This window comes from Zonotrichia albicollis, chromosome 17 (assembly GCF_047830755.1).
Source record: "Zonotrichia albicollis isolate bZonAlb1 chromosome 17, bZonAlb1.hap1, whole genome shotgun sequence".
Taxonomy (NCBI): Eukaryota; Metazoa; Chordata; class Aves; order Passeriformes; family Passerellidae; genus Zonotrichia; species Zonotrichia albicollis.
The window spans coordinates 1369561-1392161 of record NC_133835.1 but is presented as its reverse complement, the minus strand read 5'-3'; the positions used below and the strand labels follow the sequence as shown (position 1 = coordinate 1392161).

The following is a 22601-nucleotide window of genomic DNA, read 5'->3' as shown; positions in this document are numbered from 1 at the left end:
GATCCTCTGCCAGGCAGTGGGTGGAAGAGGATGCAGTATGAACATAGCTCTGGGCCTTGTTGAAGATGCAGTGGTGGGGAAGAAACCCCTCCAGCTGCTGGGGATGGAGAGACTGGACAGATGCCTGAAAGTGGAGCAAACTGAGACTGGTTTGCAAAAGCCAAACTATCCTACTCCTGTCCATATTCCTATTAATTTATTTACTATAGCTGGCAATGGTCATGATGCCCTCAGGCTGCTGGAGGCACAACCAAAACCTTGCCAGTGCCTCAGCAAAGGAAGATTTACAAATCCCTGCATTGAGAAGCACCGAGCCAGTGGAGCTGCTCATGCAGGGGATTAGCTGGCTCGTTGGAGGATGAGAAAGTAGGACACGTACCTGTCAGGTGACCTCCCCAGATCCAAACAGCACTTCACATGCTCTGCCTCCCAAAACAACAGATGTCCAGGATACACTGGGGCACTAGATGGATTTTTCAGACCTGGCAGCCAGAGACAAGTTTGTGTGCCAAGTCGAGAGAGGCCAGTGTTGTTGCAGGGATAAGGAATTTACACAAACTTGGACCACAGAGAGAAACATCTTCCATCTTACAGTTATTTTACTGGTGGTTTTTAGGTCAATCTCTGGAAGAAGTCAAGGGAAAATTTAAATGTTTCAGCCAATTTGATCTCAGAAATATCCATATAATCCAGGCCCCTCAAGGCATATAAACCCACCACAACTCTGCCAAATGGGAGAGCTGTCGGTAAGCACAGCTCAGGCCTGCCCCAGGCATAACTGGCCCTGTGTCCCCATTTGGGCTCCCCCCGGTTTTGTGCTGGCTCCCCGTGCTGCCCAGCAGCGTCAGCCCCTCCTGACACCTGTGCCGGTGCTGCTGGAGCCAGGAGCCACCAGTGCCAGGTGAGCCTGGCCAGCCGCACCTCCAAAGGGCACCCAAACCCCTGTGCTGCAGAGGGAACCTGCACACAGCACCCAAACCCCTGTGCTGCAGAGGGAACCTGCAAGCGGCACCCAAACCCCTGTGCTGCAGAGGGGACCGCGGTGTCCCGCTCTCGTCCCAGAGAGACACAGGCAGGAGCAGGCAGCGAGGGAAGGCAGAGCAGACACCCGCCCGCTCGGCGGCAATGTCACAGCATCTCCTGCTGAGGGTGCCACTGGGCGCTGGTGGCCCCTTGCCCCGTGACACGGGGTGACACGTGAGCCCCCTGCTACGGGCTGGCTGTGGCAGCGACATGATGTCCATGCACATCCCCTGGAAAACTCTTCCAGCCTTCTGGAGGCGGACGGAGGAATCTGGGATCCAGCTCCCCGGAGGCCTGGCCCGGAACCCACCCGGTGCGGCGCGGCCGGGGCGGATCCCCCTGTGTGGGTCAGGGGAGCTCGGGCTATGGAGCAGCCCCGGCTGGAGCGGGGGCCGGCCCATTCCCGCCTGCCGGTGCTGCCTGTCGGTGCCGGCTGCCGGAGCGGCCCCAGCCCCGGGAGGAGCCGCCCCTGAGCCCGGCCCCTTCCGGCGGCCCCGCCCGGCCGGCGCGGGGCGGCTCCGTTTGACCGGGAGCCGTGGGCCCGGCCCGGCTGTGGGTCCCGGCTCGGCTCGGGGGTCCCGGCTCGGCGTGACCCGGTTCGGGGGGAGCCGGCGATGGCAGTGCCCGAGGCGGTGCCGGGCCGGCAGCGGGCCCTGGCCGCCGGCTCGCCCGTGGACTACATGAGCATCACCAGCTTCCCGCGGCTGCCCGAGGAGGAGCCGAGCGGCGCGGCCGAGAGCGGCCTCCGCGCCCGCAAGGAGGAGGACGCGTTCCTGGGCGAGCAGGACACGGGTGAGGGGCGGCGGCAGAGCCCGCCCGCGGCCCCCGGCACCCCCGGCCCTCGGCCCCGCGCCCGGAGCGGCGCTTCCCGGCTCCCGCCGTCCCTGCGCCCCGGCCCCGCCTTCACCCCGAGGGACGGAAGGCAGCCAGAGATGCGGGGGCTCGGCACAGAGCTCCCAGGGCAGCCTGGAGTGTGCTCTCCCACAGCCTGCTCGGCCTTCCGGCCTGGACCACTTGTGCATGGCCGCCTTGCATGCTCCTTGAGCGGCTCTCCACCTGGGATGCTCCTTGAGCATCCCCCCACCCTGGGGTGTTCCTTGCACATCCCTCAGCTCGGGATGCTTCATGCATCGGGTGCTCAGCTGGAATAAAGTCAGGTGATCGTTTGATCTGTGAGAAAATCCTCTGCCTATTTTTAACTGATTGCTTCCTCCTCCATAGTTGAGAGAAATGCTGTTTCTCCCCCGTGTCGTGTTTCTTCTGGCGGTGTTGCCCTTCCCCCTGGGGCTGGTTCCCAGTCCGTGTGCCTGTCAGCCCCCAGCCCATGTTTGCACAGCCCCAGGCTCCCCTTGCCCTGCGCCCTGTCCCTCCATGCCCACGGGTGAAGCTCCCATTGCCTGTTGCCACCCTGTGCTCTCCTGACCATCGAGGCAAAGCCGCTGCCTGCAGAGTGTGGGAGCAGCTCTCTCCTGGCAGCACGAGGCCTCTTGTCACACAGCCAGAATCTGGTGCAGTTTTGGCAGTGCCAACGCCTGCAGGTGGGGTGGTTGGAGAAGAGAGCTGCTGCTCTCCTGACACGTGTTGCAGGAGCACCTGCAGAGCCCCCCAGCAGCTCCAGTCTCTGCTGTCTCCTCTGCAGCAGCTCCAGACCTGAGGTGGCCCTGGTTCTCCAGAGCGTTGGCTCCCACATAAAGCCACGACTCCTTCACGGCCCCATGGAAGCCAAGTGGGATTTGGTGGCCTCTTTTTCAAAGCATGCACATTGGTGTTGGGATGGGCAGCTGTGCATTGGCTATGCAGGCTGCCCCCTTCCAGCTGCTCCCATCCCCACACCACAGCTCTGCTGTCCCTGTGCAACACCAGTGGTCACAGAGACTAAAAATAGGATGTCTGTGGCAGAGAATGGAGGTGCTGCACAGTGGGAGGGCTGTGGTCTGCCCTCTTCTACAGTTGCTTCCTAGCTATTCGTGTCCCCTCATGCTGGGCTGGCCTGTCACAGAGCAGAGGGATGGTGTCCTGGAGTCCAGCTCACTCCTCACTGTTTCCCTGCAGGTGGGACTGGGGCCTCACTCGTGTGTGCCAGGGGCTGTATGTGACATTGTGACATCCCACCCCAATGGCAGCCCCTGCCAGGCCGGTTGTGGCCCCCACTGAGGCCACCAGCCAGTCCTCCTGCTCAGTCCAGCTCACTTGGACCAGACAAGCCCATGAGGGGCTCAGTGTGTGCTCAGAGGCTCAGGCTGCAAAAGCTGAGCCCTTCCCAGTCCCACTCCTAAACCACCGCAGCACAAATGAGATTAAATTCCCTCTGAGGGGATTTCCTGGCTGTGGGAGTTTACTCCAGGTTGCAGCATCACTGAAATTAGAACTCCTTCCCTCCCTGACCTCAGGAGAGCTGCAGCCAGGTCTGGTGACAAGGACTGGGCTGGCAGTGCCCAGGGTGGTACCCAGCACCTGCCAGAGCAGACAGGCAGGCAGTTGATGGGGGATGTGGGCTTTCCTGCTCGCTCCCCTCTCCTTTTCCAAGCCCAGGAAACATCTGTATGGAGGGACAAGCTTCTCATCTTGTCTTTTCCACTTGGTGCCTCTTCTTCCACTACGGATGCACAGAGTACTGCAGCCCCTGAAAAAATTCTTCCAGGAGCCCTGGATGATGCCCTGAGCTGCTTGGTCCCCTTCAGAGCCCGTGAGGGATGGGCACAAGCTCACAGCTGCCCCAGCAGCTCCGTGTGCCCGGCAGCACCGGGACAGGCAGGGCATCCTCAGCCGGTGGCCTCCCAGCACAAGGGCAGCAGCTGACGCTCACAGAGATTCAAAGCATCTTTCAGAGCAAAAAAGAGACTTTTTCATCCTGCTGAGGCCCAGCAAACTCCTGCCACACTGCTTTGCCATCTTGGAGCTGGGTGTCCAGTGTGTGGCTTCATTTCACAGTGGGCCTCATCTGCCAGAGGAAGCAAGGATTAAAGCAGAGTCCTTCCTGCAGAGGAGTCAGTGGATGTTCCAGGGCCTCCGGTTTGCAGGTTTGCCCCTCCCTGCCCTCGCTTCCCTAGAGGGATTTTCTCTTCCCAGGCCAAATGTTTTGCTTTACCTCTGTTTTGCTCAGGTGCTTTAGCTCAATCACAGCTCCAAGTTAAGCTGCTGCATCTTTTTTCATATCTTTAATTTCCTCTTCTTCAGTCCTGCTACATTTCAAAGACCTGTTTGCTGTGTTAAGAACCCCTCCAAATGGAGCATAAGAGTGGGCCTGTCACTAAAGGCTCATGAACAGACTGAAAGGGAGTAAAAATTCAAAGGTTTCTTGTCTCTCTTAATCTCCAGGGAAGTCAGTTTGGAATAACCAGAGCTAAAGAAAGGGATCAGTAGAATGACTCAAAGCAGTATCTGAGCCAGAAAGGCTCCTTATGGCTGGGATCAATAGGGAAGGTGATAGCCGTGCTGGAAGGGGCTCAGTGTAATGCTAGTGCTGGGTAAACACTGCAATAAGAGCCCCAAGTTGCTCAATAACTCACACCTGTTTTCTCCCTGTTGCCCACAAAGACCCAGACTCCTTCCTGAAGTCCGCGCGCCTGCAGCGCCTGCCCTCGTCCTCCTCGGAGATGGGGAGCCAGGACGTGTCCCCTCTGCAGGAGACCAGCAAGGACCCCTTCTCAGGGGACTGCAGCTGCCGCCAGGACGGGCTCACCGTCATCATCACCGCCTGCCTGACCTTCGCCACGGGCGTCACCGTGGCCCTCATCATGCAGATCTATTTTGGGGACCCTCAGGTAAGACTAAACTGTGGCTTTGTGGTTGGGCTTTGGCTCCAAAGATGGGAGAGCTCCCTGACTTTCCTCCTGGTCACAAGTGCAGCAAGGGAAGTACTGGGGAGCCATGGCTGGTGTCAGTGAGGCCCCGGGTGCTCAGTCTCCCTCTGGTTCCACCCCAAATTGGCTTGAAAGGCTTTTCCTGCACCTGGAGGTTGTGTTTGGAGAGCCGAGCCAGACTCTCAGAGCTTGCCCCATGGCCAGGTGTGGGGGGCTGTGTCAGGCAGGTTTGGGGGTGCTGCTGGGGGGGAACAGAAAACCCCACTGCTGTGACTGCAGCTGTGGTTTGAACCAGATGGGAGTGCTCTCAGAAAATAATCCTTAGTTAAACAGTAGGCATCTTGTCCACGTGGACAGAGTTTTATGGATTATGGGCATACATGCCCAGATTCACCTCTGGAAGATTCATCCAGGACTAAGCAGGGAAATAGCTGAAAACAGAGGTGAACCTCCTGCTAATCTGTCCCATGGCCCAGTGCTAGATAGCACAGCCAAGGCAGTATGGCCACAGGACTGGATCCTCCTGCAGAACGTCTGCCAGGGTCACAGTCAGCCAGGAGTCACCATCATCATCTCCTCATGTAGCCATGGCCCTTCTGTCTTTTCATGTCCCCGGGCCAGCCTGGCTCTTGTTGAGATGCTGCAATTTGTGCCATAGGGACAAAATCAACTCTTTAAAATATCATGGCACTGTCACTCGTGCGCCGGGGTCGGGGCAGGAACAGACGAGAGGCAGGATCGTAGCAAAGGCAAAGAAGGCTTTATTCAAAAGAACCATGTGGTTTTTATACGGTGGTACAATAGATTCTATCTATTGGCTAACTAACAGAAACGTCTTTCTCACACACTGTCCTTGAAAGGAACAGAAAAATAAAGTAGAAAAACAGCACCTGCAAATTGTTTATAGTCAACAGGTTATAGCATATTTCCAGCTCCCTGAAATTTCTCACAAGCTGCTGTGAGAAACGCTTGCCGTTTCTCTCTCTCTGTCCCATGGCATCCACAGTGGCACTGCATTAGCACAGCTCTGGCACAAGGATGAGAACACGCTGTGGTCCTGGGGCCCTGCTGCATTCTTTACAGCTGTATCCCCATTCCTGGTGACTGCCTGGCTGCAGCACAGGGACAGCTCTGGGCTGGTGAGGGGCAGAGGGAGACGTGGCCCCAGCCTGGCACACAAAGTGTGGAAAGCTGTGTGAACCGGTGCCCGTGGCTGCCAGGGATGTGCCAAGGGATGCACGGTGCCCACTGGCATTGGTTGAATCAGCCCCAGGCCTCGGGTGGCACACGGGTGGGTGTGCACAGAGGCGGGCAGCAGCAGCAGTGCCCGGCAGCAGCAGCAGTGCCCGGCAGCAGCAGCAGTGCCAGCCGTGCCCTCTGTCCCGCAGCTGTTCCACCGCGGTGCCGTGGTGACGGACGCGGCGCGCTGCACGGCGCTGGGCACACACGTGCTGGCCCGGCACGGCTCCTCGGTGGACGCCGCCATCGCCTCGGCCCTGTGCGCCGGCATCGTCAACCCGCACAGCTCGGGGCTGGGAGGGTAAGTGTGGGGCACTCCCCCTCTGCTCCTGGCTTCGGCTGTCCCCAAGGGAGGGGCTTCATGGAATCCCAGAATGGTTTGGGGTGGAGAGGCCTTAAAGCCCATCCAGTGCCACCCCCTGCCAGGGACAGGGACACCTCCCACTATCCCAAGGTGCTCCAAGCCCCATCCAGCCTGGCCTTGGACACTTCCATGGATGAGGCAGCCTGCACCAGTGCCTGGTTCCCCTACCTTCTCCTCAGACAGAGGAATATTTATTCCAAATACCTGATGTAAACCTGCCCTCTGTCAGTGTAAAGCCATTCCCTCTTGTTCTGTCACCATCTGCCCTTGTAAAAAGTCCCTCTGCAGCTGAGAAATGCCTCCATGGCAGTGCCAGGCTCAGAGCATGGTGCCAGGGCTGTGACATGAGGCAGTGGATGTGGTCACAGTGACCCTTCCTGTGCTCCATGCTGTCTGCACAGGACAGAAACCCCAGGCAGGGAATTGTTTCAGCTGAAGTGGTTGCAGGGAACATTGAAGCCCCAGGCTCGAGAGGGCTGGTGAGGGGCACAGGGAGACATGGCCCCAGGCAGGGGAGCTGTGCCAGCAGCTACAAACAGCCTGGGCTCAGCCCCAGTGCTTTCAGAGCCCGAGCTCTGCCTTCCCCAAGCTCTGCTCCTGGGGCCAAGGTCTGAGCCCAGCTCCAGGAGGCTGCCAGGGAGGGGTGTCCTTCTCCAGGCCTCATTCCCAGGGTGGCATCCAGGTGAGCCTGCTGCTCCTGGCTCTGCAGGAGGGCTCAGCAGGTTGTATAAACCCAAGCCGCCTGATCACTGCTCCAGCTGCACCACCCATTGCTGCTGTAAGCAAACACCGTCTTTTGTTGCAAAACTGCTCAGATTAGAAAGAAAATCGCAGATGGTCCCAGCCTGGCAGTGGAACAGAGCCATGGCTCCATGACCAGGCAGGCAGGGACTGCTCCAGCGTCCCCAGGCTCAGCACAGGGCTGCCTGCGTCCCACACCAACCCTGCCTTGGCTGTCCTGGTGTGTGCCCTAGGCAAGGCCAGCAGCATTCGCTGCTGCTCCGGCCACCTGGTGGCCCTGCTGGGGCGGGTGAGCTGGCACAGCGCCCCTTGTCCCACCGGCCGTGCCCTCGGTGCCCCCGAGCAGCGCGGCCGTGCCGCGCCCTGAGCCCGTCTCGCCGCAGGGGCGGGGTGATGCTGCTCCACGACATCCGCAAGAACAGGAGCTGGGTGATCGACTTCCGTGAGGTGGCTCCGCTGGGCATCCCGCTGGAACGGGACCTGCAGCAGGACACCAAGGTGAGAACCTGTCCCGCAGCCATTGGCTCCAATCCAACTCTCCTCCCTCCTACTTGCAGGCTGAGGGGCAGATGCCCAGCAAAGCTGCAGGAGGTGTCTCTCATCATGGGAGATCCTGGGCCCTGCAGACATAAGGAATCTAGGGAAAAACTTCTTTATCAGCCCCGGAATGCCTGCAGAGGTTTGGGGAATAAAGGGGTGCATCTCTGTGGCACCAGGGTGCTGGGAGGACAAGAGCCCCAGGAAGGAGCATAAGCTCAGGTTGTTCTGCTGAGTTCTCTCTCCTGACCAAACTGGGTTGAGAACAAGATTGAATTTGCCTCTCTCCTTCCAAAATCTTTTATTCCATAGTAAAGCGTGTTGTTACAGGCTCTTCCCCTCTCCTGACTATGCAGATAATTCCAAAGTAAACATGATTTGCGCCTCCCCCTGCAATTGGGGACCGTGTCCCATGTCCTCATGGAAAGGAGAATACTCTCTTCCTTTTTGTCCTTCCTGTTTTACAGCCAGGTCTGCTCGTAGGGGTGCCAGGCATGATCCTAGGAATGCACCAGGCACACCAGTTACATGGCAGGTAAGACATGAGGCTGGCACAGGCCGTGCCCTGGGGTCCCTGTGGGAAGCTGGGAGCACGTGAGCCCTTGCCATCAGACCATGTTCTCTGCCACCACTCAAAACCACCAGCAAAGAGGTACTTAGAGGCTTGTGTTGATAGAGATGTTTAATTTTTTGCTATTTCATGTACAAAAGAAAAAAATTAGCTTGGCCATATTTTCTGCGAAGTGAACTGTTGTCTAAGAAGATGTTCTGTTAGAGCTGCAGCACATGGCCCTGCATGTCTGTGCATTTTCATTGTCTCTTTAGCTGCACCCTAAGAGGTGTGCCTGTCCTTGGTGCTCTGTTGGGATACAGAGGGATCTGAGTGACTTGCTCACCACCAGAGCCTGGCTTGAGCTCTTGCTGCTGGCACAGCCTTTCCCCATCCATGCACTGCCATTCCTCTCTGGGGCACGGCCTGGAGCACTGGCATGATCCTGTTAAGGAGAAACACTGAAAGCTCAGTGCTCCTTTTGGCCACTGCTGGTCCCACAGCCTGGTGTGCCAGGAGCCCTGAGTGCAGAGCCAAGCCCTGTGCCAGCCCCCTGCCCACTGCAGCCCCCCAGGGCCCGTTTCTCCTTGTCCTCTCTCCCTTGGCAGGCTCCCCTGGTCCGAGCTGCTGGGCCTCACGGCCGATGTTGCCCAGAATGGCTTTAATGTCACACATGACCTGGGTGAGTACCTGATGGGCAGCTCGGGGCAGTGCACTGTGCAAGGCAGCTGGGGATGCAGGGGGTTAGTCATGGGAAATCAGGGCTTTGTGGACGTGGAGATTGGATGCTGTTGGGAGCTGAGCAATGTGTGAGCCACAGGCTGGCAGGGACAGCGTGGTGGCGGCCACACAGGAGCCCTTTGCCATGGCTGGGCAGAGCCAGGGCAGACAAACCACACTGGGCACTGCCCAGGGCCAGGCAGGGAAGGGTTCTAGGGTTTCTTTGGGTTTCTTTCCCAGTTCTCAAGGACCAATGGTCCAGCTCCCCTCTAGTTTTGCAATAGGGCCAGAGGCAGCAGCAGGTCTCCCACATCCCCATCAGGTGCTCAGTGACTGCAGGTCCTTTGTGCCTTCCTGACCCCTGCTTTCTCTGGATGTCCTTCCCCTTCTCTCCTGCAGCCAGAGCCCTGAGTGAGCTGAAGGAGCTGGAGCTCTCGGAGCGATTCCAGGAGCTGTTCCTGCCCGGGGGGCAGCCCCTGCTGCCCGGGATGTTCGTGCGGCGCCTGGACCTGGCGGCCGTGCTGCAGCTGCTGGGGACACAGGGGGTGGCAGCCTTCTACAGCGGGAACTTGACCCAGGAGATGGTCTCTGAGGTGAGCCAGGACTGCCCCTGGCACCTGCCAGCCTGGGGCTGCCACCTGCTTAAGGTGACAAACTGGAGACAAGCCAAGTGCCAGCACAATGATGGGGACAGATGCCTCCTTTTCCTTTCCTGTCCCTGCAGCGATGGCAGTACTGACACACAGGCCATTCCCACAGTCTACAGAAGTGAAACCTCCATTTCCTCTGTAACCAGGACAGTCTGGAAGGAAAACAAAAATCATTTTGGGCTCTGGGCTCTGTTCACTTGGGTGACAAAGCCTTTTTCCCCAGGACGAGAGGCTGTTGAGAAACAAGTTGTTGTGGTTGATGGGACTGTAGGATACAGACTCCAGGAAGATGGTTTAAAAACCTTGTGAGTCTTGTGAGCAGAGGATTAGAAAGTCTTGGTTCTACTTGGGGTTGCCCTAGTTTACCTCCTGTTAGAGGTGCTCTGAAAAAAATATCAGAACAGACAAAGTAAGTCTAGTGAAAAAAGCCCCCAGCAAACCATAACAACTTTTATATCTGTGTGGCTGCAGTAGGGGTAGTTGGAGCACCATTTTATTGTGCCACCATGGCTCAAGTGGTGCTCCTTCAATTGCTCATCAAGAATCTGGAATGTGTTCTTTCCACTCAAGCCTCAGACATCTGTGGGCTCTGTGATTTCCAAACACAGTTCACCTGAACTACAGCAGAGGTGAAGGATGAGAGCAGGAGGAGTCCCAAGCTTGTGAGCATCCCCACAGCTAAACCCTGCTTTGTCACTGTGTTTCCCTGACCTGGGGGCTGCCACAGAGAAGCACAAATTCCCTCTGGAGGAGCAAGGCCTGGGGTTGTCACATCAAAGATCCTGACAAGCTCTGGGACCCAGTGCACAATTCCAGCTTTGGCTGCAGAGCCAAGTGCTGCCTTCACAAAGTGGTTATTGTTCCAGCACAGGGGGGGCATCCATCTGGTGCAATCAACAGCTCCACAACACCCACTCTGCTTCCAGGCACAGGTGCAAAACAGTGCTTTCTGGGGAATTTGGGATGTCTGCAGAGTGTGGCTGACTGGGGCTTCTTCCCCTTTCTCTGCTCCTTGTGCCCCATTCCCACTGGCTGGGTCTGGGGAGCCAGGTCCTGGCTCAGCCCAGCCCTGGGCTCCAACCAGCCTTTTCTCTGGGAAGGAAACAGGGATCCCAAGTAGGAGAGACAGCTTCAGCAGCTTTGGGGTTGCATGGCCCCACAGCATGCCCTGCATTAGCTGTCCTGCTCCAGTGATTCATTCAGTTTGGCCAGGGGAGTTTTGCTGCCAAGGGAGCCAGCTGGGTTAGAGATCAGAGCATGCAGGCATCCCAACAATCCCACCCTCTCCCTGAGGGCATTGTGCAGACACTCCTGGAGCTCTGGCAGCCCTGGGGCCATGCCCATTCCCTGGGGAGCCTGGGCAGTGCCAGCACCCCCTGATTGTCCTCCCTCATGTCCATCCTGACTCAGCCACAGAAGACCTGCAGTGGAGAGGATGGCCCATCTTTCCTGTGCCAGCCCTGGTACATTGAACCTCTGCCAGGAAGACCAAGGCTACAGCAGTCCCACTGTCAGATGAAATAATTTCAGATAGGGTGAGAACAGTGATTTTTCTAGTTGATATTTCTAGTCATGGCCACCTGCTACACCCAGCTCCTTGTCTCCTGGCCCCACAATCCTGGCAGTATCCAGTGCCCCTTATCACACTCCTGTTTGCCAGCCAGGGCAGGGAGGCTGCAGGGCAGGGCCAATCCCCACCTTCCTGGGCAGGCAGAGTGCCCTGGGAGCACCCTTGGGGTGGGTGAGCTTTGGGAGGGAAGGCAGGGCACCCTGCCATGCTGAACAGTGAGCCAGGGGCCAGGGCGGTGGAGCACAGATGTCCAGGGTACCTAAGGGACCTGGCCCCTGCTCAGGGATCTCAGTGGGGTGTTTGAGGTGAGGGTGTGATGCACACAGAGCCTTGGCCCAGCTGCTCAGGGTGCTCTGCTCTGCTCTCGTGCAGGTCCACAGCCACGGAGGAGTCCTGGTGGAGGAGGATTTCAGCAATTACAGTGTCACTGTGGAGGAGCCTGTGCACACAACCTATCGAGGTACACCCTCACCCTGCAGCCAGGCAGCTCCAGGGGAGGCTTTTCTTCACCTTGCAAGGGGTGGCAACAGCATTGAGCAAGAGTTGAAGTCAAAGTTGTGCTGAAATGTCTGCAGAAAGGCCTTCCAGACAGTTTCCTGCTATTTCCTGCTGACACTGATGCATCATGGATGGCTCAGGAGATTTTCAGTACTTTGAAATGTTTTTCTTTCCTTGGAAGTTTAAAGATGCAACATGGTTATATCTTCATGTAACATCTCAATAGAAGCTGGACCTACAGCTGAAGACAGTTCCCAAAGGGGAAAAAGCTAACTTTATGCAAGAAGTATCTAAAATATCAATATTTTCTAGCAGTCACTGTGTTAACCCTCCTTATAGCTGTAATGTTGCAAATTTTTTGGGTAGCCTTCCAGTATGTAAAAGAGGTTTATAAAAAAATGAGGGAAAGTGACTTTTAGCATGGGCAGAAAGTGACAGGACAAGGGGAATGATTTCAGACTGAAGAGATTTAGAATAGATGTTAGGAAGCAATCTCTCCCTGTAAGGGAAGTGAAGCCCTGGCACAGGGTGCCCAGAGCAGCTGTGGCTGTCCCTGGATCCCTGGCAGTGCCCAAGGCCAGGTTGGATGGGGCTTGGTGCAACCTGAGATAGTGAAAGGTGCCCCTGCCCAGGGCAGGGGGTGGCACTGGATGGGCTTTAAGTTCCCTTTCCACCCAAACCATTGTGGTTTTTTACAATTCCATCTCCATTCTTCCACACTGCAGTCTAGAAACCAACAGCCTACCAATGAGAACTGAATTTCAGAAGTAAAAAAGCATCCCTGTTTGGGCTTCCTTCATCCTTCATGAAGAAACAGAAAGATACAGCAGGGATGTTCTGGGAAACCCTTCTCCAATCATGTTGCTCTCTATGATTTCCCCTTGAATCAGAAGGGTTTCCCTGTCCTCATGGATGAGTGCTCTCTCTGGATGGTGTCTGACAAAAGCAGCTTCATTCCTCTTCTCTTCCCTCCACAGGGCACCTGGTTTTCACCCCCCCACCTCCACATGCAGGTCCTGCACTGATCTCAGCACTGAACATCCTCGAGGGCTTTAACATCACAAGGCAAGGATCCAGAGGGAATATCTTGCACTGGATGGTGGAGGTAAGAGAGGTTCAACATTTGACTGAATCACTTGTGCTGCTAGAGAATGATTTATTTATTTTGTGGTTGTACAAAAATATTTGTATGTTATTCCCAGAGGAGAGTGAGTAAATAGACTGCCAAGGTGTAAAACTGAGCAGTGCTGCCGTCTCAGAGGCTGAGCAGGAGGATCTTACCTGCTTAGGAAGAGCTTTTTCAGAGCAAATGGTGGCTTTGTCCATTCTTGTACGCAGTCATCTCTGCAGAATGACCCCACAGCACCTGAGGGTGGTCCCATCAAGTTCCTCCACCTCTGAGCTCCAATGGTCCTGGCCACTGCAGAGCACCTGAGGGCACTGCAAGCTGTGCTGCAGGAAAAGCCTCTGCACGGTGATGACAAGGAAAACCTACCCAACACTTCACATTTTAAAAATGTTTACATTTTTGCCCACCTCCTGATCTCTGAGGTCCAGAGTTTTTCCAGTATTTAGGACTCTTCTGCCAAAACCTTGCAGCTTTCCAGGAGGCTGAGCAAGTGTTGTCTCCTGCTCTGTAAGCAGAGCTGTGATCTTAGATGTTCCACAGATGCACAGATGGGGTTTATGAGTTGGGAATTTACAGATCCACAGCTGGGCTTTATCAGCTGGGAATTTTAGTTGAGGATTTAACTGCACCCTTGTAGCAGACAGGACAGTGGGTGCATGGAAGTGTCTCAGCAAAAATGCAGCAACTGGAGATGTCACACACTGTGCAGAGGCACAGGAGGTTGACTCACCTGAGTAATTTTTGAGCTCTCTTCAGGAAGCTTTGGGTGAATCTATTTCCTCTGCCAAGAGTTTCACCTGCTGGTTATCCTGGAGCAGCAGTCTCCAGCTCCAAGGCAGTCACTTCAGGAGATGTGTCACCCTGATTGCCTGGGTCCCACAGCTCATCATGGGGCTGAGGGTCAGTGCTAGGCCAGCTTCAGGCACTCAGCCCTGGGACAGCCAGGACCAGGGTTAAGAGCTCCTCAGGCTCTGGGGTGAAAGTGCTCTGCTGTTCCATGGGGCTCTGGCCTGGCCTGCAGGCCGTTGTGCCCCTGACACAGGGTGGTGTCAGGACCCTGCTCCATGGGAATGCTGCCTTCTCCAGAGCTCTGTCACCTTCTGCTCCCCACACAGCTGGTACCCAAGGAGAGGCTGTTGCTGTGTGGCACATTCCAGAGCAGCAGCCACATCTCTCTATCTGCCTGCAGGGGAATGGGCTCTTCTGGACCATGGCCCAACCTGCAAGCTGAATGCTGAGTGTGTTTGTGCTCAGCCTTTCTCTCTCAGGGCTGGTTTGGCTGAGGAGCAGCTCGCTCTCTCCTCCTGGCTCTGCCCTGGCTATGCTGTGGTCCCAGGGCTGGATAAACCCTGTCCTTTGAAATTGCATCTTCCCATTTTCAGTGGACTGGCTCAGGCAGGATTCTGTATGTCTGAGAAACCAGATCTTTTCCTCCTTTTGCTCCAACATTCCCTGACCTGTGCTGGGACTGATGCTTTCTTTGAAGCCCTTTGGATGGTTTACAGCCAGGAGCTGGGCAGCAGCTGAAGAGCAGAGCAGCTCATTTCTGCTCAGCACTGGTGCTGGGCCAGCAGAGCTGGGGTCCAGAGGCAGCACGAGCCCAGCACCTCTGTCCCATTGGGATTCAGTCTGGTCCCTGCTGTTGTGGTGGCCGTTCAGGAATGGAAAGAGAAGGTAAATGGCATCCTGGAGACCCTGTGTGCCAGCTGGCAGTGAGGCTGAACCATTGATCTGGAAATCAGCTCCTGCCAATGTTGTACTTGTGGCTTGCTATTGCCAGAGAGCAGGGTTAGAGGGGACACAGGGAAGAAATTCTTCCCTGTGGGATGGTGAGCTGCTGGCAGAGGTTGCCCAGAGAAGCTGTGGCTACCACATCCCTCATAGCATTCAAGACCAGGTGGAGAAACATGGGAAGGTGTCCCTGCCCATGGCAGGGGGATGGAATGTGGTGAGCTTTAAGGTCCTTTCCAACTCCAGCCATTCTGTGATTCTGTGGTTGTACAAATACTGCTGGATTCACTTGGCTCCTCCAGCACAGTTTGCCATGCTGGACTGAGGCTCCCTGGTTCCCATACCCACATGTGGCAGCCCTTGCTCTGAGGTATTCCCAGAACCCAGACTTCTGGTAATTTTTCCTCATAAGCTTTAGCCAACACACCAGGACACCAGATACCTCTAGTGTGGAGTATTAGAATCTGTATTTCCAGGGCCACATAAATATTTTTCCTTTCCCCTCCTCTCTCCTTTCCTCTTCTCTTTTTTCCTCTCCTCTTCCTCTCCTCTCGTTTCCTTTCCTTCTCTTCCTCCTCTCCTCCTTTCTTTCTCTAGACACTAAAAATAGCCCTGAGTCTGGCGAGCAACCTGGGAGACCCATCTGGTGACGTGTCTGTCACTCACACAGCAGAAGGCATGGTGAGGTATGTCTGAGGAGGACAGGCAGGTGAAGTTGCAGGATGTGTGGGTTGGATATCATTCCTGGCTGTGCTGTGCCCTGAGCTCTCTCTGCCTGTGTTTTATGAAGGAAAGGTCAGAACTGAGTGTCCTCCCAGGGCTCATTCTTTCACAAGGATCCCAGCTGAGCACAGGCACGGGGCTCTGGGGTTGGGTCACAGGATGTCCCCACTCAGAGGTTTCCTGGAGCCAGCTTGAGCTTGAGGGTTCCTCCCACTTTGCCACAACTCCAAACATTCCCTTTGAGTGGGTCAGACAGACAGCCATCCCTGTGGACATAGCCAGACATGCCACTTCTGCCTCTCCTGGCCCTCTGGGGGCCTTGCAGAACACCCAGCTGTGCAGGAGAGGCCAGGCCTGGGCTTTGAGCCCAGCTTCCACCTCAGAGCCAGGCTGAGCCATGGCTGCTGTTTGGGCTGCCTTGTCCCTCTGCTGGAGACTGGCATTCAGCTGGGCTTGTCACCTTGGCCATCGAGGATGGCTTTGCTCCTGGTGAGGGCAGACAGAGCCTTTGGGGACTCATGGCAGACTGAGTGCCTCCCTGTGCAGACTGAGCCACCCTGTCACCCTTCCTTCCTCAGTGATCCAAACCAGCCCCCTGTGCTTGTGCAGCCCCTCGGGACCCCCAGCCCCAGCTGTGTGACACACCAGGACACATCCAGCTCCCCAGGCTCACAGCTTGCTTTCCTCTCTCCCTCCTCCTCGCTGAAGTAAATCAGAAGCCAATTCCCTGCGCCAGCTGATCAATGACTCCCAGTCCTTCCTGTCCACACCTCCCTTCCCCCTGGAGAGTGGGGCTGCTGCCAGCCAGGTCCTGGTCATGGGCCCCGATGACTTCATCGTCGCCGTGGTCAGGTAAAGGATGGGCCTCTTCCTTCTCTGCAGCTCGGGTGGGAGCAGGGAGGGTGGGAGCAGACCTGCATCACCAGGTAAAGGATGGGCCTTTTCCCTCTCTGCAGCTCGGGTGGGAGCAGGGAGGAGGAGTAGGCACAGCAGGACAGGGTGGGAGCAGGCCTAGATCAGCCAGGCTGCTCTGTCCCAGTCAGTCCTGCAGCAGAGCAACGGGAGAGTGGGGCTGAGATGTGTGGGCTGGTGCTGCTCTGCCCTGGGCAGCCTTAGAGCCCTCTGGCAATGGAACTGCAGCAGCTGGACCTGCTCCCTGGGGAGAGAGGGTGGCAAATGTGGGACTGATGGAGGCAGATCCATCTCAGCAAGGGGAATCCTCAAACACAGGGAGGGACAGACTGCTGTGGTATAGGTGTCTCCTGCTCCTAAGTGCATTGGTCTCTCCTCAATCTCAGCAGCCCTAGAGAACAACCAAAGAATCTCTGTCAAGACAAGGTGAGACAGAAAATCGGAGCCCTGAAAGCCTCGAGGTGGACAAAAATCTCTGGAATGATTTTGCTGAAATTTCCTGTGATTCTTTTCAGCTCTTTGAATCGTCCCTTTGGCAGTGGAATAGTAACACCCTCTGGAATCCTCCTGAACAGCCAGATGTTGGACTTCTCCTGGCAAAATCAAACAATGAACCACTCCATTCCCAGGCCGGTAATGAATGGCATGACAAATTTTTATTTACCTTTTCTTTTTCCAGTATTATTCTCATCTTCACAACAGGGGAACTATGTAATGCCTTATTAATAACAGAGACAACAGCCTGTAGAAAGCTGCTATTTTTTATTACATGAGCCACTGAAAGTGAGAAAACAGAGGGCTCCATGTCCATAAGTTACTATTACAATGCAGAATTATCAAACTACACTGTTACCTACTTTCCCTGCAGCCCAGATGCACTTTAAGTAACAATGTGGACTTGTATTAAGCAGTTTCTTCATGAATTGTTGCCCGTCAGGTTAAAAAGTAACAAGCAGCAGGAAAAATGTCTTGAGGTCTTGGAAAGAAACAGATGCAGACCTGGGGGGCTGCCTTGTGCATTGTAAAACCCTCATCTTTGAAGAGGGTGTTGAGCTCCATGTGCCATCTGTGGGAGAGTTGGCTTGTTGACATTTTTGGTGCAACTTTTCCTCACCTGCAGCCCAACGTGGCTCAGCCTGGGAGGCGGCCGCGCTCCTTCCTGCTGCCCACCATCGTCAGGCCCTCGCAGGGGATGTGCGGCACCTACCTGAGCCTGGCAGCCAGCCACGGTGACAGAGCCCTCAGCGGCATCGTGCAGGTCGGTGCCCTGTCCTCCTGGGCAGCTCCAGTCCCCCCTTTCCCTTCCTGACTGCCCCAGAACTGGTGGCCACAGGTTACTGGTTCAAACCTTGGTGTCACCTATTGTAACGCAGCTCTTGGCTGTCTTATCTCAATCAACTATCACATCAGGGTCACCACTATTGTAACCATACTGTTGTATTATTTCTAGAGTCTGTACCTTCTAGCTGGTTTTCTCACATGCAGCTCTTCACAGCAGTGTAGCTTCATCAAAGCTCCTTCAAGGCCCTCAACACACCCCCTTTTTATCCTAGTAGCCTTCACGAGCCACAGCTGCTGCCCAACTAAGGACTTCACAGCTGTAGCTCATTTAGAATAACTAGGACTGGGGCATAGCCACTTATACAGTACATAGATTTTACAGGGACTCCTACTACAGTCACCAGTTCCACACTTGGGTCATTTCAAATCTCTAAGGGTTACCAGTTTACTGTTCTTGCACCTTTCCTGGTGGCACCACTCATAACTGTAGAGGAGAAGCACTTTGGCAAAATCTATGATGGTTTTTGTCATTCTAATGCCTGTTCAAAACTCATCTTAGCGATGATAAGAAAAAAAGGAGTATTTTTTTATTCAGCAAATTGCATTTTTTTATTCAGCGAATTGCAGGGAACTGGCAGCCCTTTAACCCTTTTCCACATGAAAAGCTCCTTTGAGGGCATTCCCAACTGAATTCTTCCAGCTCAACACTGAGTATAAATTGGGCAGTTCCTTGTAATTTATGGTTTGTAAGGAGGGGAAGTGCTTGCCAATAGCTTGATTGCATGTACAGCAGTAATGGATTGCTGAAAAGAAAAGCCTGAGAAGGGCTCCAGTTTCCTTACCTTTTGGAAAGCATTCTTCAGAGCAAAACCAAAGCCAAGAACTGCTTCCTAGTGCTTTGTTTGGAGAAGTCACATGCTGAGCTTTTGGCTGTAACAAACCCTCCTCTAGAGCTTACATCATGCTCCAGACACACAACTCTGCTGCTTTAGCTGGAACTGTGTGACAAAAAGCCCTTGCTATCCTGAAATGTCCTGCTTTACAAACAACAACATACAGGCCACATTCCAAGGACCTGTTAGTGTGTGCACAGCCCTGCAGCAGTTCATGCTGTAACTGGTTCAAAATCTCCTTTGCCTGCTGCATGTGCAGATGTTGGAGCCACCAATTTTGGGGGATGCTCAGGATGTTGGCTTCTCCTATTCTATAGATTTTTTTATTACTGAGGATAATTTATTCTCTTGCAGGTTTTGGTAAATGTTTTAACGCTTAACAAGAATCTGAGTGAAAGTTTGTCACTTGGTCGACTTCACCCCCAGCTTCAGTCCAACACCTTGCAGGTTGACAGTGAGTATGGACACCGGGTGGGACACAAATGGACACAAATCCAGCAAGTTTAGGAAAAGAGCAGGATTTCCCTAGCACAGTGCAATGAAGCACCACAGGTCACCATGTTCTAGGGTCCCCAGGGGTGTGGAGGGTTTTGGGGAAGACAAAAATCAGAATTCAACTTTTTCAAAGCTTGGAGCCTTTGCTGAGCCATGTCCTTTCCCTCTTGTCCTGGAAATGCTTCCTGACCCCTCTGGCACCACCTCTCCAAGCTCTTGCAGGTGCTTCTCCCCAACCCTTCCTCTGTCCAGCTCATCTCCTGGCAATGGCCTTGTCCTGTCCTTAAATCCTTCTGGAGATCAGGTGCCATGGACAATATCCAACTCAGCAAGACTGCAGCCTCAGCTTCACCCAGACATGGGCTCAAACCTTCCTGCACTTTATTCCACTGACATAAATTATATTCCTTCACTTTTCAGTCCATGTCCTTTAATTCCAGCAGCTGGGAAGAAGGCAAGGCTCATGGAAAGGGCTGAAAACACAGCATCAGTGCTGGCACTCTGCAGTCTGTACTGCCAGCTCTTGTCCTTGTTACTGTCAGTCTTGGTCTATTTGGTGCTTTTCACACTGCCCCAGACTTCACCAGAGCCACCCATAAGTGAAATTTGGTTCTCATTCCACACCAAATAGCCAAAGTTTCTGGACTTTTCCCATTTCAGAGGAAAATCTAAATAGGATCTGTCCTTCAGTGTGCCCTGCAGACTTGGAAGTTAAAATGGAATTAAATCTGAAACTTCACAAGGTCCTAATTTGTGAGTTTGGACATTGTGAAGGAGCAGCAGGCAGGTTCCCCCACTGCAGGGAGGAGAACAGACCTTTGCATCAGAGGCAACACTGGTTTCAGTTACCAACTTTCTTCTCAAATCCCTGCAGGTGAGTTTCCTGAAGAAGATATTGCCCTGCTTGTGGCCAGGGGCCATCAGGTGGATAAAGTCCCCGTGGTGTCCCTGGTGCACGGGGCCAGGAGAACCAACAGTTTCATCATTGGCCTGAAGGACCCCAGGAGTGCAGATGCTGCTGGAGCCACAATCTTGTAGCAGCCCCCGGGGCCGTGGGCTGTGCCAAGGCTGACACACAACCCTGAGATGTGCATGTTCTGCAGTGGCCCCTTCCCCAGCCCCCACACTGCTGGGAAGGTGTTCTGCACTCCCCAGAGGAGCCAGCAGCAGCAACATCCAGCTCTCTTTTCATTTTTCAGTCCTTGGGCCTGGTTACTGGAGTGGCAGGGGCACTTTTCTTTTGGCAGTCTTGCTAATAGTTCAGTCTTTCCAAAGCTCAGTTCTAGCCAGCATCTTACTTTTAGGGGTCAGGAACATGAGCAAGGGAAAAAACAGCTGCTGTTATTATTGATGGTGATTATCCTCATCTCCCTGTCTTTCCCAAGCTTCTTCTTTGCTTCCAGTGCAAGCCAGTAATTAATAGAGCCTGGTGGAATGTTTGTAGGTGCCTGCAGCTGGAATATTGAGGAGTGCTCTAATTCCACGTGGGCCAGCTGATTTTTGCCAACGTGCAGCATCCCAGGGAAGTTCCTGTGCCCACATCACTACCTACCTTGAATTCTGGCAGTAAATATTTTGAATCTAGTTGCTGCACAGACTCACTGGAAGTCTGATTTTGTAACCTGATTTTCACCACCTCTAACAACTTCTTCCTGTAACAACTTGTGCACCCCCCAGTAGTTTTCTTACAGAGGTTTAACCTCCTCACTGGTGAATTTCAGATTAATGGTATCAGGTTTAAATTTCTTAGACACTTTTTGGAGATATTTTAGCAGTACTCCACAGTGAAAAACCACAGATCACAGACTGAAGACCACATAGAGAGCATTTAGGTGGGTTCAGAGCTTTTCTTCCACTGCATTATCTCAATCTGTTCCAAAAGCCTGGGTCACTCCTACAGAGAGGCTTGGGAATTTCTGCTGGCTGAATTAATGGCTGTACCTTAGCTCTGTGTTTTAGTCCCAGTGAATCTATTGGAAAACCTGAAGAGAGTGAGAGGAAAAGTAGAAACCAAGCCAAGCACTACTGAGATAATTTTCTGTCCACAGCATGTAGTGAAAATAAAAGAATGCTCTTGCATTTTGTGTCTGAAATTGAGGAGGGAAGAATACTCCAGCTGACATCTGCACCAGGTCATTCAGCCCACATTTGGACATTTCCTGTTCTTTTTGCTGGCTAGTTAGAGACACTTGGCACTGAAAAATCCAGAGATTGATCATTTTCTGCAGTCTAAAATGTGATGTTTTCCTTCATGGTGCAAATGCACCCATGGCCACTGTACATATTATATATGTATGTCTGCTTATGGTTGTGTTGCTCTTTGATTTGGTGATGACACCACTCACCCAGTGGCTCCCTGTCTATGCCACCCTCTGGCACTGGAGGGCATGGGCTGGTTTTGGGGAGGTTGGGGCCACAGGGCAGATGATTGGACTGGATAATTGGACTGATTGTTCCTGGGCTGTGGCTCCAGAACAGCCCAGTGCAGCACGTTGGCTGTGTGGGAACAGAGGTGTTTGCACGCTCAGCTGGAGTGCAGCCACCCATGAGGGGAACAGAGCAGCTCCCACTGACAGCACCATCAGCAGCATTTCCTGATCCAAGTACATCCATGCCCTCAGCTGGGACAGGGGAAGCACAGTGTTCTATCTGTGACGTGCTCTGTGCCACCAAGAAGAGACTTTCTTCACCACAGGGACACCAAATCTATTTATTTCTTTCTCTGTCATCAGCACTGGAGTTGGTCACTGAGCAAGGATGGAGAGATGTAAATATGTCTTGGAGCAGAGCTCTTCAGGCTCTGTGGGAAGGCAAGGAGGCAGTTCTGTGGGTTGAACCTCTCTGGAGATGGTCTGGGGTTTTCTGCTCTGTCCCAGCCCTCATCTGTCCCTTGGGCATGGAGGTTCTCTATGAACAGCTGCAAAATATGTGATCGAGTCATTGTCAGTGCAGAACTTTGCATGAAATGTCACAAAACACCTTGAAAGATTAAATTCCTCCTTATTAACTGAATTCACCAACTTCTGATGCTGGATACCGTGTATATGTTTGGGAGTAAAAGACTTTGGTCTTGATTCAAAAGGGCACTCCTATGTCCCAAATTACAATTTCACAGCAATTATCCAGAATCTTAAAATAAAGCATGTTCTGTTCTGCTCAATCATGGCCTGCATTGCAAAAAACAGAAAATTGAAAATAATTGGAAGATGAGACCTATGCCTCTAGGTTTTAGCTGAGAGAAGTAAAAGTATTTCAAATAATTTCCTTTTTTTTTTCCTCTTTTTAAAAGCAACATCAGTATAGCACAGATGTATCCAACATGGACACCTTTAATCTGCTAATTGGCCCAGTGTCTCTAGTATTTTGAGCCCATCTGTTGTGATCTGATGAATTTCACATCTAATGAATTTAAGATCTGATAAATTTACCATGAGGTACCAAGAAATACCTGATGTTTCCCTTGGTACAGGTGAGATGGGCACTGTGAAATAAAGGGCTGTATTGCAGAGATGTGTGTGTGCAGAGTACCTGTGCTGATTTCAGCCTGGCCCTTGCAGGCCTCTGACAGCTCTGAAGCAGAATTTGTCCTGAAACTTTGTCATGGAAGTGTCAGTGAGGAGCTCAGAACACAAAATACAAAGGGGCTGGGAAAAACAGAAATGTTTTTAAAAGGAGTAAAATAAAAACAAACAAAGTAAATAATTTTTTAAAAGAAGCCTTTACTAAAAGGGACAAATTATGA

General features: G+C 53.6%; 1 protein-coding gene across 1 annotated transcript; it reads left to right on the top strand.

Annotated features, from left to right (window-relative positions):
• The first annotated feature begins 1486 nt into the window (after positions 1 to 1486).
• Positions 1487 to 22369, top strand: GGT7 (gamma-glutamyltransferase 7). Its single transcript, XM_074553411.1, has 15 exons — positions 1487 to 1815; positions 4561 to 4787; positions 6215 to 6366; positions 7554 to 7668; positions 8175 to 8242; positions 8866 to 8939; positions 9377 to 9570; positions 11570 to 11657; positions 12673 to 12800; positions 15153 to 15241; positions 15987 to 16130; positions 16706 to 16823; positions 17311 to 17448; positions 18719 to 18818; positions 19734 to 22369. The coding sequence occupies exons 1-15, from the start codon at positions 1638 to 1640 to the stop codon at positions 19895 to 19897; spliced, it is 1977 nt and encodes a 658-aa protein (XP_074409512.1). The 5' UTR covers positions 1487 to 1637; the 3' UTR covers positions 19898 to 22369.
• The last annotated feature ends 232 nt before the right edge of the window (positions 22370 to 22601 follow it).